This window comes from Pezoporus wallicus, unplaced genomic scaffold (assembly GCF_028554395.1).
Source record: "Pezoporus wallicus isolate ANWC-B61680 ecotype Strahan unplaced genomic scaffold, APGP_CSIRO_Pwel_v1 contig_5785, whole genome shotgun sequence".
Lineage (NCBI taxonomy): Eukaryota > Metazoa > Chordata > Aves > Psittaciformes > Psittacidae > Pezoporus > Pezoporus wallicus.
The window spans coordinates 3,731,123-3,749,892 of record NW_026641150.1 but is presented as its reverse complement, the minus strand read 5'-3'; the positions used below and the strand labels follow the sequence as shown (position 1 = coordinate 3,749,892).

At 40.7% G+C, this 18,770-nt stretch overlaps 1 protein-coding gene across 2 annotated transcripts in view; it reads right to left on the bottom strand.

The window, feature by feature from the left end:
• Window positions 1-15,807: 15,807 nt before the first annotated feature.
• The window catches only part of TGFBRAP1 (transforming growth factor beta receptor associated protein 1), a 33,489-nt gene continuing 30,526 nt past the window's right edge, over window positions 15,808-18,770 (bottom strand). For both annotated transcript variants that reach the window (XM_057422395.1, XM_057422396.1), the window contains exon 12: window positions 15,808-17,978. In XM_057422395.1, the coding sequence (XP_057278378.1) occupies window positions 17,790-17,978 (189 nt within the window). In that variant the 3' untranslated portion in view covers window positions 15,808-17,789. The remainder of the gene's footprint in view (window positions 17,979-18,770) is intronic.

Genomic DNA, 18,770 nt, shown 5'->3' with positions numbered 1-18,770 from the left:
CAGATAATCCTGAACACTATTTTATCTATTCCTTTAGCCACTGGTTGGACAAAACCAGGTGTAACATCTCTACTACACAAAGATTTTACCCCATTCTGAATTGCTGCTGATTTTAGCTTTTAATTTCTTATAACTGGCAAAATAATATGTTGCCCAAGAGTATCAGTCTTTTTTAGTCATGGTGAAAGTCGAAAACAGATTCTGGTCAACCAGACATTACCACTTTGTAATAAAGTAGTATTTGATCAGTGTGTTATATGCCTATATATGTATACACACACATATATACACACACATATGCATCTATCTAGGTTTTATACATATATATTATATTTATTAGAAAGAAGGAAGATAGTTTATTCTTTCTGATTAAAAAAATACGAAAAAAGTGTTTCTTGAGCTAATTTGATAGCTGTGCTATAGGTATGACTTAGGGAAGTCATATAGCTATAAAGACTGGAGCGATTCAGAAGGATATCGCAATTGAGAAGTTCTTACGGTGCTGGGGTAGGACACAAGAAATAGTTCAGCTCCTGCTCCTTTCCAGAGCTTGTATGTGTCTACAAAGAAATTGCTAACCATGACCATGAGCTGCAGGAATTTGGTAACTGGGTGCCTATTTAGCTCTTGGTCTTTCTGAGCATGTCCAAGCTTTCAGCTGAGAATCCAAATAAAGGAGTGCTAGCGCCTGCCAACCTGACCTTGTCTGTCCATCCCTATGGCTGTTTGCAGGCAGGCTGATGCTTGTTTTGCTGCCTTCGTGCTGGCTCCTGAGCCAAGTCCTCATGTCTGAGAGCACCAGTGATGCTGCTCTCAGAGAGTAGTGCTGCTTCCTTATCTGCTCCAAGCTGGCCACCAGACCTCCAAGGGCTTGGTTCAGCAGGCTTTTGAGACATTTTAAACATAGTATGGCTATATAACTTTTAGGTGGTGGTCAAAACTGGCCCCAAATGGCTTTCTGTAATTGTAGAATTGTGTGGCTAGGCTGAGCCATAGAAAGGAGAAAAAGGTGGGTCTTGTTTTCGCTGCTATTAGCAAAACTGGTGTCAGTTCTTCCTCAAAAATGAATGATATTCTTTCTCTGTGTCTTCACCTCCTCCTTGAGGGCAGCAACAGCAGCAGCAGCTGCCACACTAGCTCTCCAGGAGTCTCATGAGCAGGAAAGAGGTGTAGTAATGCTCTGTCCAGCTTGTTGCACTGAGTTTCCTCCCACGGGCGATGCACGCACTAAGTGCTCCTGCTCACCGGGGAAGGAGGCTTTGTCCCATCTGGAGGGCTGCCACCGTTATTCCTAGGCATGACTGACTAGGCTGTGTTTGTGCAAACTGACATCCATCTCCATTTTAGCCAAGGAGGGTTGCTGGCACCTTAGCCTTCCTCTAGGACACAGTGGGATTTGAAGACATTGGGGCTGTTGCTTGTGTATCACCGTGACTGACAACAGCTTTATACTGAACCTGTGGCTGGGGACTCAGGTCAGTGCAGTGGTGCAGTTTGGCTAGGTACAGACCAGAATGTCTCCAGCTCAATCCTGTCTCATTTGTGGGCTGTGTCTCGCAGGTCCAACAGCTGTAGAAACTTTTTGTAATCACTAGTTTAAGAAGATATATCTCTGGATACATCCAGGGAGTAGATCTGTTGAGGAAGCAGGTGCCAGTTTCCCATAGTTACTTTTAAGAGCCAAATTGTGCTTTAGTGCTGATTTTTAGTTTTAAGGCAATATTGAGAATTTAAAAACCCTTCTTTATTTTTTTTTTTTAATTTTTCATTTGATCCAGCTGGAGCTTGTACTTCCTCTTTAACTTTTCCTTTTATTATTTAAAATCCTTAATTATCCAAGACAAAATTGGTAAGGAAATCTGCAGAATCTAGGGATTCCACAGAGCTCTCTCTATAAACACTCACGCTATTCACTGTTGCCAAATAGACATGTGCCAGCTCTGAAACACCCACCCACTCCCTCCTTCTGCCGCAGCAAACTAATAAGCACATTGATTACATTCATTTAAAGAAAAACACTGCTCTTTTAATCTTTACATTCCGCGTGCTGTAGATTTCTGATTATGAGAGATATCCTGTTTATCACACATCATGTGGTGAAAAAGCTACTTGACACACCTCAACGCATTAGCTATTTTAAAAGAATATTTTATAGGGTACCATAAGTGGTAGTAGAAGATAATTATCATTTCCTGCAAGCTGTTGTTGTACTATTTGCGAGATGAACGAGAGGGCTCTTAAATGTGGGCTTTGTAAAGGTCCCTTAAATGCCTTCAATCCCCCCCAAACAAAAATGTTCATATGCAGTTTCTCTCTTCCTTCCCTCTCCTCTCCTCCTTTTCCCCCTCAACTCTGGGCGAACTTTGTCATAATGATATGAGACCACCACATGGTGCCTATTTTGCTGCTCCATAGAAATCAGTCGTTAAGAATGACAATTGCAGAGTTATATATAGGTGCATATGTAAATATATATGTGTATAGATATAAATGCAAATACAAAATCATATATATGTGTTGAACATGCATTGATAAAACACATAGTGCATATTTAAGCCAAACTTGAAACCCACCTTTATTAAGGAGTTGAACACCTTCTTTTAAACAGTTCGTAACGTCCCAGGTTAGGTGCAAAATCCTTCTGAAATGTCCCATGCGGGTACATGGATGTATGCACATAGACAAGCCTGCCTGCCTCTAGCTGCCCCCACCAAACTCCATGGACACAGAGCAGGCCACCCGTGCTCCCTGGAGTCTGCCCCGAGCCAGGTCTCCTGGAGGTGCTGGTGCAGGGAGGGGAGGCGGGGAGGCGGGGAGGCAGGGAGGTCCCCACTGGGGCAGCTGGGCTGATTACAGCTTCTGAGCAGCTCAGAAATGAGCCACGAACTCATAGCAGAGCTGTGGGAAACCTCACTTGAAATCCTCCTCTGGCCTTTTGAGTTTATAGAATCTTAGAATCACAGAACGGTTTGGGTTGGAAGCAACCTTCCAAGCGACCTTGGAAGCTCATCCAGTCCCAACCCCCCTGCCATGGGCATGGGCACCTTCCACTAGACCAGGTTGCACTGAGCCCCTTCCAGCCTGGCCTTGAACACTGCCAGGGATGGGACAGCCACAGCTTCCCTGGGCAACCTGTGCCAGTGCCTCACCACCCTCACAGTAAAGAACTTCTTCTGTATATCTAACCTAAATCCCCCCTCTTCCAGCTTAAAGCCGTTCCCCCTTGTCCTGTCACAACATGCCCTTGTAAAAAATCCCTCTCCACATTTCATGTAGGCCCCTTTAGGTACTGGAAGATTGTTATAAGGTGCCTGCTCATATTTCCCAGTAGAAGCAGGTCTCCTCAGTTACAAATTCATTTTGCTAGTTACCTTTAATGCAATTATTTTTATGGGCCAAAAAATGAATCCTCCAAAAAAAGCATCTTTCCCTCTTTGCTCTGCTGCCCTACTGTAGGTTGAATCTTTCAGTTAAACCTAGCTAAAGATAGATATTAGAATAAAACTGTTTGGGTTTTTTTTTATTCCATGTGTGCAATCTCCACAGCTATTCTAGTAGACTTTTAAAGGCGGCATTTACTAAGAATTCTTCCTAATATTTTGACTGCTAACCATGTTTTTTCCCCTTAGAATAGCTTTTTTAATGGAACAATTCAGACAAAGCACTATCATCATATCATAATGTACTGTGACAAGAACTGTTCAGCTTTATGTTTTGGCACTTAATATATTCTCAGCTCTTCACTGTGTCTGGAAAGGGTGACTTTCATTGTAGAGAAGTAGCTGGAAAAAAATCTGTAGTAAGAGATTCATGACAAATTGCAGCAAATCTTCTCTTGCTGTTTTACAATTGTTTTACAATTGTTTTAACCTGTGTGTTCTTCTATCTGGCATCTTCCAACAGAAGTAGCAGGCACCAGCTGAAGACTCCTGTGATTCACAACTTTGAAGTTTCCATAGGTGTTCCAAGATTAAGTAGAAATCACCTCTGTCCTTGAAAGTGGGGACCAACCACCTCGCACAGAAAACCCAAATATACAGAAATTATGGCTCAGAGAGATTTTGGTTGTTTGCTTCCAGAAACTTAATTGTGGTGTTGTCCAAATAGGAACTACATCGCTATGGGCTTGGATATATGTCACAAATAAGGAACTTGTACAAGTAAAGAATACCCTGAATTTTCAAGTGCTGATGCAAAGCCCTCTATAGGGCTCAGTAGAAATTGTAAAAGCATTTCTCTGCAGCTAAAGGACTTGGAAATAATTCAGAATATATATTTTTTTTTTGCTATAGAAGCTTGTTCCTATTGCACATATTTTTGGTGTCGTTCCAGTTGAGACTTTCTGCTGCAGTGTTCCTTACAAGAAGCATTCCCAAAAGGCCTGAAACCTTTCAGATCTTATTACTTATACGTTTTCTTTTCTTGACAGAACAATATGAAATAGCTGACCTTGCCCAGAGCAATATCATTAAAGCTAAACAAGACAACACTTGTACTGTGTCTTGGTCAGGAGCTGTCTAAAGCACTTTCCGAGTTCTTGTGGAGCAAGAAAAGAAATTACAGGCAATTGAAATACATATGATGACAGCCAAATAAAGTTTCTTATTTTAACATGAATTCATGGGTATATTAATACACATGTTTAAAATGAAGAAATTGAGTGGTTTATGGCTCAGAAGCTCATCTTGAAACTTTTAATCATACAGTAAATGAAACTCAGATATTTTGAAGAGTCTTTGTTTGAGGATCCACTAACATGCTCTGGGCTAACATCTGTGTTTTATCAGATGGCCAGCGGAGGTATGTCAGGATGTTTTATCCCTCATGTCAAATGTTGGAGAGCAGACACAGCCCTACTGACATTAGCTACCAACTAGCGACTGCCCTTCAATCAGAGTGAACAGAGAGCCCATAAGGGCTAGGAAAGGGGGAAGGGGACTACACAGCAGTTTCTGGACTGAACAGAAGAAGACAAAAATGAATTTTTGGTAGGCAATAAATCTCTTCCTTCTTTTCTTTGCTCATGAAGGAACTTGGCACATTTTAGAAGTAGGTCCCACTCATGCAGTCTTTGTGTCCACATGCTTAATTGGGCAACTATTTTAAAGTCATTGCTCTCTTCACTTTCTTCTCCCCAGCGCCCCTGAGGCACTTACGCAAGCACTGCTTCTGTCGCAATGCTTGTGCCATCCAGTGACTTAGTGCATTCTAACTCCCAGTTTAAGGAGTAACATGCTGCAACCTGTCCACAAAACCATGCAAACAGCACGGGCAATACCCTACTTTGGGCAGAGTTTTCCTTGCCTACCCATTAGCTAGGTGTAGGTCTTTTACTTCGAGAAATAGGAATACCTTTGTGCTTGCACAGGCTGGAAGGCGAATAGTCTCATAAACAGGATTATTCTCATTTCTGGATCACCTTTTCCCATGATGTACTGGCTGTTACGCATTTTTCCCTCACCGCCAGAGCTTTACTATGCTAGAGTGCCATTCACAGCACCCTTCCCATCCTGGAGATTGTAGTCAACACAGATGGCTCTTTGTTGCTAACGGTATGTGAGTGCTAAATTGAATGTCAGCTCTTGTCTAATATTTAACAAAGCACATTGAGTTAATGACTAATGTTTCATTATTGCAGGATGCTTTTAGTACCAAAAGGTTAAGTGGTTGGTTTGAATATTGCCCGAGTATCTTTGCCCTGTCAGGGTTGGTTTTTTCTTTTGCCTCTAAAGTTAATTTGCTATTGTTATGATCATGTCTGACAAGTGGTGGGTAAAAGCAAAGTCAGGTTATGGGAGTCTGTTTCCATGACATAAATTCACTGGTATTTAGCAAGCTGGATTTTACTTGGCTGAGCATTTAATTTGCATGGACCCTTATTCGGGGTGAAAAGATGGTTTTGAGCATAGGCCTTTTTCTGCTGGGAATTATTTGCATCAGAGGGAAAGGGATAGGGGGTAGAAGTGACAGAAAAGCAGACAAAGCAAATGGAGCTAGAAAAGGTTACCAGAGCTACTAGAAGAGACTTGCTATGCATTCACACAGGTAGAGGAATAGGCTTAGGAATTACTACATATAAAATTGCAGTGGTGTAAAGCACCATGGAATCAATTTTCTGCTACACTGACATTAATGATGTAAACTGCCTGTGACCTGTGGTCATAAAAATGGAAAAATATATATTTCTGAGACAAAAAACCCTCCATAATACTTTGGTTATACTGAACTCTGTTCTTTTAACAAGTTTTGTCAGTGAAAAGCAGATTTCTAGTAAACTATTTCACATCTTTTTTCAGTTTAATTTGTAGGGAAGGGGAACCCACCCCATCTGGCTTTGCTGCTTTCCAGGATGGGAGCAGTTTCTGAAGCTGGCTTCTGAACCTTGCACAAAAAACATGGCTGTTGCAGTTCATCAGCCTTTCTTTTTCTGCATTGCCACTGTAGTGACTTTGCCACCCTACGGCAGAGTGTAACGCTAAATGTTCACCTGTGGCTTTATAGCACTGGCATTTTTAGCACAACTGCTTCTCAGGTCTGTGTGCTCCAGTTGTCTTTTGAATAGATTTAGATACTTTCTCTTCTGAATCTTCAATTCAGAATCTTTTCTGCTTGTGATTAATGATAACCCTCTATAGCTTCACCTCTCTGGAAGAGAGATCCAACTTAGTACAGCAATACTAATACCAAGAGAAAAAGTAATCAGAGAGGCTTTGCTTTCAACTAGTTCATTATTACAGTTTCTGTATCAACTCTTTAAACTGGGCAAGTTTCTTTCATCTAAATGACTTTTAAAGCTCCAAAAGTTGAAGGAACCCTTGGAAGCCACTAACACTTCCCTTGTGCGAAAGTAGACTCTGAGCTTTGCAATGTGATGCACTCCTTAACCTTAAACTCACGGAAAACAGGGAATTTTGCAGTGCTGAATTGCTATGTATAGTTACTTACTGTAATCTAGTTCCATAAATTTACCTTTCTGGGATCTGAATCAATGTAATGCTCTTCCCAGAATTTTTCTGTTTTGAAAGTCCCCTACTTCTGCCTTGCTGTAGATGTTGTTTTCTGCCACTTCTGGGTGTACCTAAAGTTTGCTAAATCTCTGAATTTTGGCTGCTTCCACACCTAGAATGTTGATAAAATAAACTCAATATCTTAAAAAGAAAGTTGAAGGACTGATGTGCCAGTGCAATTCACTTTCAAAACTAAACCAAATGGACTACTTCGGCTGAACACTTGTGACAGCAGAGGTTTCTAATGGAGAGTGGGAGAGGTGTGAACACCCAGCACAGACACAGCTTGTTTCAACCAGGCTAGAGACACATATATCACCTGTTCAAGACAGATAAAACTTGCTCCTCAAGAGAGTCTTCAACTTATAAGTAACTGTCAAAGAACAGCGGGGAAAGTGTCCTAATGTCAGTTATTATCAGGGGAAAAGGGGTCACAAGACAGTGCTGTGAAACATATCTTCTATGTGAATCTAAGTAGGCTTCAGTGGTAGCCTGGGATGGGTTTGGCTTCTCCAGTGCTAAAATTGCAGGTTCTCAACTCTTCTGCCAGCAAAGGGCTACAGCTCCAGGTCCACTTATGTTTTCTTTCTCAGCTTCAGTGACTGCAGAGATGCAATAGCCATTACATGTGGCGGATGCCATGCATTTTCAAGGTGTTAAAACTGTCCTATAATGACTTTCCCACCCCAGTTTTGTTTTGCTGGGGCATGTGTTGGGTTCATAAGGTATTGTGAATACAGATAGCCTTATCCTTGCCTGTGTAGAAGCTCATAAGAACTGCCAGAATCTCCACCCCATTCTCCAGAACAAATACAGCACTAGCTGCCTAACAGCCTCTCACAAAGCCCAGGGGCTTGTGAGTGATGACCCTCATCATCTCTCAGAGAGTTGGGGTGGTACCCTGGCTGGCTAACACTGCACCCCACATCAGGTCAAGTCTCAGTCACATTCTGAAAAACTAGAAGCATTTTGGTCAGTAATTGGCTGTACAGGCCTAAATCCCAAACTTATCCAAAGTAAATGCAGCAAGCTGCCTTAAACCGCTAACCTCAGCGTAAAGACAACATAGATTGGTTTGGGTTGGAAGAGACACACAAAGCTCGTCTAGTTCCAATGCCCCTGCCATGGGCAGGGACACCTTCTATTACCAGGTTATTCAAAGCCCCATCCCATATCCTTATTTTCACGCTCATCATGACCCTGCCAATTTTGCAAGAAGGAAACAAAAAGGTCAGTGACGAAGTGAAGCTGTCATGTCAGTGCTCACAAGGCTGGCTAGCACTCCTTTGCCTACCATTTTCAACACTGCAGTCATGTGTAGTTTTCCACAGACACATGTCTAGCTGTAATCGACTGAGTTTTGTCTCTTATCATATGCTTCTCCCTTTTAAGCACAGCATTTCCTATAGGAACTGTGCCTAGTGCCTGTTTCCAATCACTGTTTCAGTGGTCTTTCCTGGTAGCAGGCGATGCACTGAGCTACTGTAGGCAATGGTGCTACCTGGTGCCCACAGGGGAGGGCTACTGGGGCTGGCAGGTACCAGGTATTGCCTTTGCTGCTGTGCTGCCAGACTAGCACCCTGCTTCCTCCCTAGCCTCAGCAGATGTGCATGATTAATGGATTATTTACCTTTTGCTGCCTGATTATTATCTTTTCTGCATCTAACCTTTTCACTTTTACAAATTTATTTTGACTTTGAAATTCTGGGGATTCCACATATAACCTTTATGTTTATTGGTGAAGCAGCTATTACGAGCCTGTTTTTCTCCCTTTCTAATTCTAGAGTTTAATTATATTTTTCCTTCTGCCTTTTGGTACAGGTGCAGTAATTAAATGGCATTAAGTCTGCTTCACGATCATTAAGTAGGCTCGTTATTGTCCTTTTTGTATATATTTGAAGTTGTGAATAAGTCAGCTCTCTAATGAATCTGCCGACTAAAACTTCGACATGCCACTGAGAGTGATGCTATGGTTGCACAAAGAAATGTCTTGAGCTGGGTTTAGTCCCTGATCCTTTCCAGCAACCATCCGAGAGAGGCTGGATGGAAAAGAGATCCACTGCATTTGACACTGCAGAATAAGATTTGCAGGTGGAATAAGCTGAGGAGGAGAGCAGCAGGACAGATTTCGTTTGACTCTTAAGGGGACCTTACCAAATCCCCAGGGCACATGAGGGCGCCTTCAGCCATAAAGGTTTTAAGAGCTTGGTGGCCACTGGAGGATACTTGCATCACCTCCCCCCCCCCCCCGTCTTTCCTCTTCTTTCACCTTGGCCTTTGTTCCTTTCCCCATTCTGCCAGCCCCCTCCAGAATTGTCTCTGATTTTTTAATGCCATTTCTGTAATATGCCTGCTAAAGCACATTGTACTGATTCCTTCCTTAAGTTTTCTAGTGGATACTGACCTGGTTTTGGCTGGGACAGAGTTATTTTTCTTCCTAGTAGCTGACAGTGATTTAGAGTGTGAACAATGTGGATTTAGTGTAGGAACAGTGCTGATAACACACCCATGTTTTAGTTGTTGTTAAGTAGTGCTTAACTCGATCAAGGACTTTTCAATCTCATGCTTTGCCAGTGAGGAGGGGCACAGGAAGCTGAGAGGAAGCAGAGACAGGACACCTGACCTGAACTAGACAAAAGGGTATTCCATACCACAGCACGTTATGCTCAGCATATAAATTGGGCAGAATCACCGGGAAGGGCAGATCACTGCTCAGGTCGGGCTGGATATTGGTCAGTGGGTACTGAGCGATTGTATTGTGCAGCACTTGAGGTTCTTGGGCTTTATTTCTTTTTGTTGTCTCAGTTTTCATTAGAATCATTATTATATTATGTTTTATTTAGGTTATTAAACTGTTCTTATCTCAACTCATGTTTTTTTTACCTTTCTTTTCCCATCCTCCTCCCCATTCCACCTGGGGCTTGGGGGCAGTGAGCAAGCAGCTGAGTGGTACTGAGTAGTCAGCAAGAGCACCTCCACCATTGTTTCACTGGTAAATAATTACAGTATTTGAGGAGAAATAAGGTCCTCTTCTACCTCGGGTACAGTCATCTTCCCTCAGATATTACAAGGAACAGGAAAAAAAGCATTCCCAGTGCTCCCACAGCAGGTGCACAGTTGTGCAAAGCAACAGCAGGTAATGATGCATAAAATGAGTGTATCAAAGTTGCTAGGTGCTTTTTTGTTATGGTTTCCATTGCTGGGACTACCTGGAAAAGACATTTTATAAGTTTTCTGTGATGGGTCTGACCCTACACTGCAGGTAGCACACAATGCTTAGGTACCATGTTATACCAGACTTAAAGTATCTAGGTAAGACATGAAAAAACATAGACAATGCTTATCTTTTCCTCCAGCTCCCACACCTTACCTCCACCACAGATGAAGGTCAGTCTGATGAAACTGAGCAACTCACAGCCTGCAAAATTTGTTGCCCAAAACTGGCCTGCACTTCACCTGCAAAATATTAGGTTAAAAAAACATAAAACAAAATAAAGGTTTTCTTCTCCAGGACAATGCCATGAAATGAACAGAATTGCCCAAACAGGTTGGGCAGCTTTAGCGTTTTGATGTTAGGCTGGTGATATGAAAGGAATGAGAAAGTTCAGCTCTAGTTGTCACCTCTATTACTGAACATTACTGGCTATTCTGTCTGCCAGAATCTGCAGGGTTTTAGACTAGATCCAGAGGGCCTTGGACATAAGAAATGAGGATCGGCCCAGCTCTCAACACAGTTGCCAAATATCTATTGTGCTCTGGTTTGGGGTATTGTAGATGAGGAAGAATGACAATGAAGTTAAAGATATCTCCCAAATATTCCTGCAAAAACAGTTCAGCAAGTAAGCACTGTCAGTCCTCAACTGCTTGCAAACCTTTAAAGCATTCTCCCTGCTCAACTCCTGAGCTTTTTCCATTTTAAAATTGTTCTAGCCCATTATTTCCTGAAGCCCGATTTTTGCATTCAGAGCCCTCTTGATGCTTTTCAGAGTATTTGCTTTGAAAAAGGCCTTGGCAGATCTTTTTTGGCTGCCTTTGAATTCTGTCATTGCATTGCTTCAATCAAGAAAGTCTTTCCACTGGGAGGAAGGTTATCAGCACAAGTGATTATATGTACAAAACACTACACACACTTGTAAGTGACTTGATATCAGGCTGATGGGAAAACCCAAAGTGTAGGGTATGGAGGTATCATTCATGAATAGCAGCTTAACAAGAGACTTCTTCATTCCTCTGGGATTGAGATTTCTTTAGTCTGTAGTTTTTAGTGTTGACCATCACATTTCTGTGGCCATTCAGTATTACAGAATGAGCAACTGCTGACAGAAACACTCCTGGCATGCCAACTGGAATATCTAGCGGGGAGGTACTGAGAAGCTGCTATTCAGAACAAGAGGCTTTTGGGAAGGTTCTGAAGGAGGAACACTAAACCTGCTTGACAAATCAGTGTGTCACAACAGGCCACAGAGACACTTTGAAGTAAGACATGACAAGTTAAAACCTAAAGATGAATGAAATGAACACAGAAATGAAAACCTTTCTGCTTTGCAAATATAAATCCCCAGTGCATAACATTATCTAAAAAAGCAGATTCAAATCCACCCTGTGCTCCTCCCTCCCCAGCTGCTTGTGGTTAAAGCAGAAAACCCCATACTTCTATCAAACTCTGTCAGCTTTCTGGCATGAACCTGCAGAGTAACCTTGTATATTATAGGGACTAAAGGGACTGAGTCATCTTTGCATGCAGTGTGAGACTTCCAGACAGATATAAAGAACTTGCATTTATTTGAATATACTTTACCAAGTCAGAGAAGCACCAAACAGACACTTGAAGCTGTCATCAGTAAGTTGTTACTTTACAGAAATTCCCTGTTTATTCAGTCCTTCTGTAATAGCTGAGAAAAAACCAAACAATTTTTCCAAGACAGATGCATGTTTTTGCCCAGTCTTGTGGATGCTTAAGCAATACATTCCTGTGGCAAAGAGCTGACCTGAAGACACTGGGACCCTTCCCAATCTGATTTCAAGCTTGTCAGCACTGTCCAAAACAAGACAACTAACCTGACACAGGCTGACCCTGCTTCAAGTTGGGCTTGGACAATGCTGCCTCTGGAGAACCCAGCCAGCCTAAGTTCTTCTAAGGAAGGATTTCTAACACACATTGGGATGGTCATGTCCTACTTAATGCAAGTACCACATTGACAAAGGCAGTATCTTCAGGGGGTTATTGGCAATTACAGGCAATGGTAATGTTGCTCATGACAGCTACTGGATTTTTAGGCACTATTAGTATCAGCCTTGTTACCTACTGAAAACCCACTGTGCTCAGCTATCGGCTTTCTGTTGGCAACCCTGGCCTCTTTGACCCTATGCTGTGCTGCAGCTATGGCTGCTGTAATGAAATGGACCTTCAGGGCTCATTCCTGCCAAAACTCAGCTATGCCTTATTATTTGTCTTGGAAGGGGCTGCCATCTGGATGATTAGCATAGACCATTTTCTAACCACTGTTTAGAGGCAAAAATAACTGAAATCCCACAGTGCCAAAGCCACAACTGTTGAGTTGGTTTTTTTTTCTTCCTTCTCTTTTTAATAGTTTGTGTTGCCTTTCCTCCACCGACTGCATGGATGGCTGGAGAAATGCAAACCAGGGCTCTCCAAGGCTGTATGTCCTGCTGGCTGAGCAAAGGAAGTGATGCTTGTTACAGTAATGTTTTTCATTCTTAGCATCATGCTGCACTACAAGCTTTGCATCCCTAACACCCTTTGTAAGTGTCCTGAGCACCCCCAAATATGCCCACAGCCTTTTCTTCAGCCAAAGAAACAAACTTGACCTGGTAGGGCTGCAGAAACCTTGCCAAGTGAACATAGACCCGAAATTCAAACAAGAGCTCTTCACTATAGCTCCCACTCTGTTGGATTTTTATCCTGCCAGCTCCTCAGGTACGCAGTGCACAATCTACCTTTGGCATCCAGGAGATGACCACAGCATTGGTAATGCTTATGATGCTTTTACTTCTTTCAGGTACCAGCCCATGCTCCCAGATCAACACCAGCCCTGTTTCGCAGTTTTCCCCTCAAAATGTTTTAGTACTTCTGTTTGCATTGCTCCAGGATGTCCACGCACCCATCACTAATTAGACCTCTCATGTAACTGTCTGCTTTAATCACGGAGCGGATTGCTTCAGCTGCAACAGAGGCAGATCAAGACCTTTCACATTTGTAACACAGCTGCTGTAAATCTGTAAAACCCCAGATTTGGTCAAGGAAGAGGTAAAACAAAGCAAGACTTCTTCCCCTAAGTAAAATTCCTTAGTTCTTAAGCACACCTGTTTATCTGCATTAACATCCTGCACTTGCTTAATTCAGCCTTTCCATCTCACCACCTCTGTCAGTTACCCAAAGGAATCCTCTAATTACCACTGAAGAATCTTTCTCATTCACTTGGCCATGCACATCCCAGGGTTTACACACCTAGGAATGAATGACAGAAAAATAATTAAAAGATTTTTTTATTAAAAATCAGCATATTTATACATCTGTACATTCCACATACTGCTGCATATGTTCACCAACATAACCACCAAGTCAGAAAGCATTAACGGTAAAAATTTCCATCTGAACAAATTTACTGCAGGGGAACTTCAGTTTTGCAATCAATCAGACATTACAGAATGTCATTAACTTCTTTTCCCTTTAAAAGTAGCAGCACATTTAATTATCAGTGTTCACAAGGCATAAGCCCGAAGTGTTTTACAGCAAGAGAAAAATTAATTAGTAAATACAGGCAAGAGAAGAGCTCACAATGGAAATGCATTCACTGCTGCCTATTATAAACAGCAGGATGTTAATAAAACACTTAGAGCTGAACGGAGACTGTAGCAAATGGGGAAGAACAATAGAATAAAAGGTTACTTCTTGACACAATAGTATAAAATAAAGTATTTTTTTAATGTCATTCAGGATAAGAGTCCTGCAAAGTACAGGCATTGTTATAAAAGATTCAGCAGTCAGAATAATGCTTGTGTGTTCAAACACATAATGAAGGTCTGGAAGAACATATGTATACTCCATCCTTACCATCACCTTTCCACATTTGACATCAGTAGGGTTTCATGTAGTTTATGTAATAAAGCAACATTTTATTGAAGACAGAGGCACTCAGGGGTCCACCCAGAAGATTTAAACCCATGCCACTTACATGCTCAAAGAGTGACATTTATTAGGTAACAAAGGTTGGGAAGTTTTTGGAAACTGGTGAGCCACCATGGTAAGGGCTGCCTGAAGAAGTCGGTTCAGAGGCTGCTGTGGTGCTCTCTGCATAACAAAACCCAATTGCTTATTTTCTCCGCATTTTGAGTATTCTGGGCAACTTTTTCTCATTAATAATTTTTTTTTTTTTTGATTTAGAGAGTGGGAAAACTGCAAACAATGACATATACACAGCACAGGTAATTTTTATGTAAGGAAGTGTGGAAATATGAAAAGGATTTAACAAGTGCTTTTTGTATGTAGCAGCAACTGTAATGGAGAATGCTAAAAAAGTCAGAGCTGCAGTAGTTCTGTAATTAGAGGTTACATGTTAAGCAAACATTCCTTAATATCTGCAAAAGCATCTGTGTGAGACTAACCTCATTTATCATGTCCTGAATCACAGACACTGTCACATTAAAACAAAAAACAATCTGCACTACTGTTTTGTTTTTCACACTTTTGAAGTTGGAGGAGCCTCTTACGGGGAGCAAAAAAATTTAAATGTGAGAGATGAATTACAAACACAAATAATTTAGCAAGAGCTAAATTAAGAAGAAATTGTCAGAATTCTCCTCTCTCTAAAGGCAGGTTTAAGACACCACATTGCCAAAATGGAAAGAAAAAGATTGCATCATGTTGGAACTCCCAGAACCCATTTAATTTCCAAACTAGAAGGGCGGTGAAAGAAAGATTCCTCTTTCCTGACGCCTCCTCTATGTATACAGTCAGCAATTAATAACTGAACTCATTCCCTCCTTGCTGCTGCAGCCATACAAAGAACTTAACCACAGTAGCAATGCTGTCCCAGGACTTCAGGTACATACAAAGAGAAAAGAGCAAACTGACCGCGCCTAAATGAAAGGAGGAATGAACTCAGGTTCCCCAATATGAGGCTCTCCTACCCAAAAGGCATGTTGTAATTGTTCTACCTAAGGACATTTGAATGCAGACCTTTCATGAATGTCCTGGTGATAAAGTACAGCATACCATGTGCCACTCTGATGAAGGCTGATTATCTCTTCTGGTCAAGTATCATCCCAATTCCTCAAGTGCTGTATGCACGCTTGGAAGAGCATCTTCCATCTGCCACCATCCTGCTGAGCTCTTTGCTCTACCTCAGGCTCACATGTGGGCTTTATCTTTTTGTTACCATAGGACTTCCGTATTAATTCATCCAAATGAGTTCTAGTATGAAATGTAACAAAGAAATGGGTAACAATGCATGTATCAAATGTCAATGTTTTTCCAGTCCATATTTCTGGTGGGCTAAAAGAATTAAATCCTCCAACTTTATCACCCTTTTGGTCATCTATGATTGCAAGTATGCTACCTTGCATTACTGTGATTTCTGTATGTTTTGTACGTACAATTATTGTTACTGCAGGATTTTAGCCAAAGTACAAATCTGAAAAGTGTTGAATATTAATAAAAAACTGTCTAATCTTTTACAGACATACCTTTTCATGCAACAACAATTACAATGTTATGATGTGGCCTGGAATAGTATGATCTCTGTTCCTATTCTATATTCTCTATTCTATCTCCAGTTGACAAGACTAAGTTCATCACTACCTAGTGGCTAGAATTAGTCTTACTCATGAAGAACAGTCTTTGGCTTAGTACCTCCTTATTAGACAGGAGAAGAGCAGACTGAGGATGCATGCAGCAAAAGAAAGCATTTCTACTGTATGCTATTGCACACAAAAGGCTTATCATATCTTTGTAAAAACACTTCCTATCAGGATTTTGAGGACAGGGGACTACAAATTTGTCATCATTGCCCACTGTACACACAATGTTTGAAAGCCATGAATACAAGATACAGAAGAATTTGCTCATACAAGTGCCACAGAAGAATTTGTCTTTTTTGAAGGTGCATTTCACCAAACATTTCTTACACATCTTAGCAGAAAGCACTAATACTCCTTACTTGGATTTTATGTAATTTTTTAAAACCCAACACAACAAGTACACTTTTCTAATTTCAAACTCAGTAAAGAGAACGATCCAAAGGTCTTTTGCTTCAACAGAGAAGTGGATATTTTTTTTCCCTTAGATGCAGTCTGGTTGCCTCTTCCTGGAGGCAGCATTATGTTTACACAGCTGTTTCATAAGCCAACCTTTCTGTAACAGGAGACCTCTTCCAAAACTGCATCTAGAAGTTCTCATTTTGCTGAAAGTCTCCACTCTGATTTGGAAAGCTGAAACAGGGAGCAACTGTACTAACTCAACTGCATGCTAGTCAGTAACCTTGGTATTTATTAGAGCCTTGCATGATTAAAATAAATGCTTTGACTTTGAAATACTTTTATTTAAAGTCACCATTTTTTAACCTCTCTTGTGGGAAGCTGCTTCTTTTAAACTGATTGCTTTAAAATGGTTATATAGCAAAGTCAATACTTATCAGGGAAGTTAAAGTGGTTTTGTTGTTATTTGAAAAACTTCTGTTTACAGGATGTTTTGCAGAATATAAGATATCCAGTACCTCTGTAATAAACCTTTGTAGATTTCTTCCCAATTATACTTTCTTTCCATTATTCTGATTGCAAAAAGTCATCCGCAAGTTATAAAAACCTGTTCTTGTGGAGTTCCCGTCTGCCTAAGTTATGTTATAGCCAACATTTAACACGTAACCTGTACACTTAACGATCAGGCACATCTTTAGCCTCAAAAGAAACTCTAGAATGATATAAGATCAATTTATTCAACTGTATGTACAGTATATTTGCATATTAATAAATAAATCAATATTAAAGTTAAGGTCTCTTCCCCCATATAAAAGTGACTACAATCTGACCAGATCATCTGAACTCTTTTTATCTTCCAAGCACAGCTGTGTGACTGAGGCTATTAGTTTCCATGTCAGTTTTTTTTTTTCTTTACAGTAACTGTAGGAGTAGAAACCTAATGGACCGGTGCTTACATTTAAATCCTATATAGCAGAGGAGAGAGGGGAAGTACTGAAAAGTGCATCAAAAGTCAACGATTTGTAGAGCAAAAATCAAGTTCATAATGTGATCCTGGGGAAGAGAATTCAGCCCAAAAGAGGACATGCTGCAGCAAATGTTATAACCAATGCACATTTTTGTCTTGATAGTAAGCTGCATGATGCCAGTCTTGTCACATAATGTTCCACGAATCCCAACTCCAATAGATGCCATCTCCACCTCTACAAACTTATTAACACCACATTCAGTGCAAAGTGACATTTCTTAAAATAACTGCCTTGTCTCCATAACATTCACCATTATTGTGAAGAGAAGGCTCATTTTCTTTAACTGTTTATTACTATATACAGAAGAGCCTACATATGCACCTCTCCATTTCTGGTAGTGAATTTACTTCTATCTACATTCATTAGAAATTAAAAAAGATAAGTGGTGATATTTCATATTTACTGCAAATTTTCCCATTAACCCAAAGACCCGGTGTTCGTCTTGATTTACACTTAAAAGTAGCTGCACTTTGCTCTTTTTTCCAACCCACTTTCAATGGGGCATAAGTCCTGGGAACCACTGGGACCAGAACATATTTCAAGTCTGATTGCTGGAGCTGGAAGAGTGATGAGTCATGTTTGAATTCAGATGTCTGTTTGCAGCACAGTGTGTGTGCACCATACTCCCATTTGGGTATCTTACAAAGACAGGCTCGCAGAAAGTATTTTGGCACACCTGACAGACGTTTTTGTCCGAAAGAAGAATTGGAGTTCCTCTTTGTTTAACCTAAGAAGAGGGAAAAAACATCCAAACATGAGTCTAACAAGAAAGAAAGGGAAATTATAAAGGTATGTAGTTTCATCTGTACCAAATGGTCAAACAGGTCAATGATAAAGGTCATATGAAAAAACAGCTTGAACTATTTAACTTGAATTCAGTTTCCACATTCATATTAATTCATTTACATGCTTCCTCTTATGTACTTTTTTTTTTACTTTCCCCTTGTTTTTCTTCTCTGTTTAATAAAGAAAAGCACTCACACATTTAATGCAACTGCAAACCTGAGGCAGCTTCCTAAACAAAGTCACAGGACAGCTCCACACAAACTCAGCACTGATGCACTTTTATTTGAGACAGATTCTGCTGGATATACCATTGTTAAAACTAAATGGATTTAAGAATCTGCTGGGAGCTTTAAACAACACAGTTCTAGCTAGGAATAGAAGAACATTTCATAAGTGAATTCCTCACTAACAAAAGCTACCAACAAGTAGCTGAGTAAATTTTGTTGCAAGTTCTTACATGTCTCAATCCTAGTGAAAAAATACTAACTCACATTTGTTAAAGTTTCTGCAAGAACTTTGTTAATCTATAAATCCCAGATTCACTTTCATTCAGCCCAGAAGTTCACCAAAGCTCTTCCTATTTCAAGGCGCCACCTTCCATTTTGTTTTACAGAGAAAGCATAAAATTAAATCTGAATGTAGTAGTCATGGTAAAAAAAGTTAATAAATGCAATAAGCATATTTGCCAAGGACACAAAGACAGCTTTGGCCTAATTCATAGAATCGCAGAATC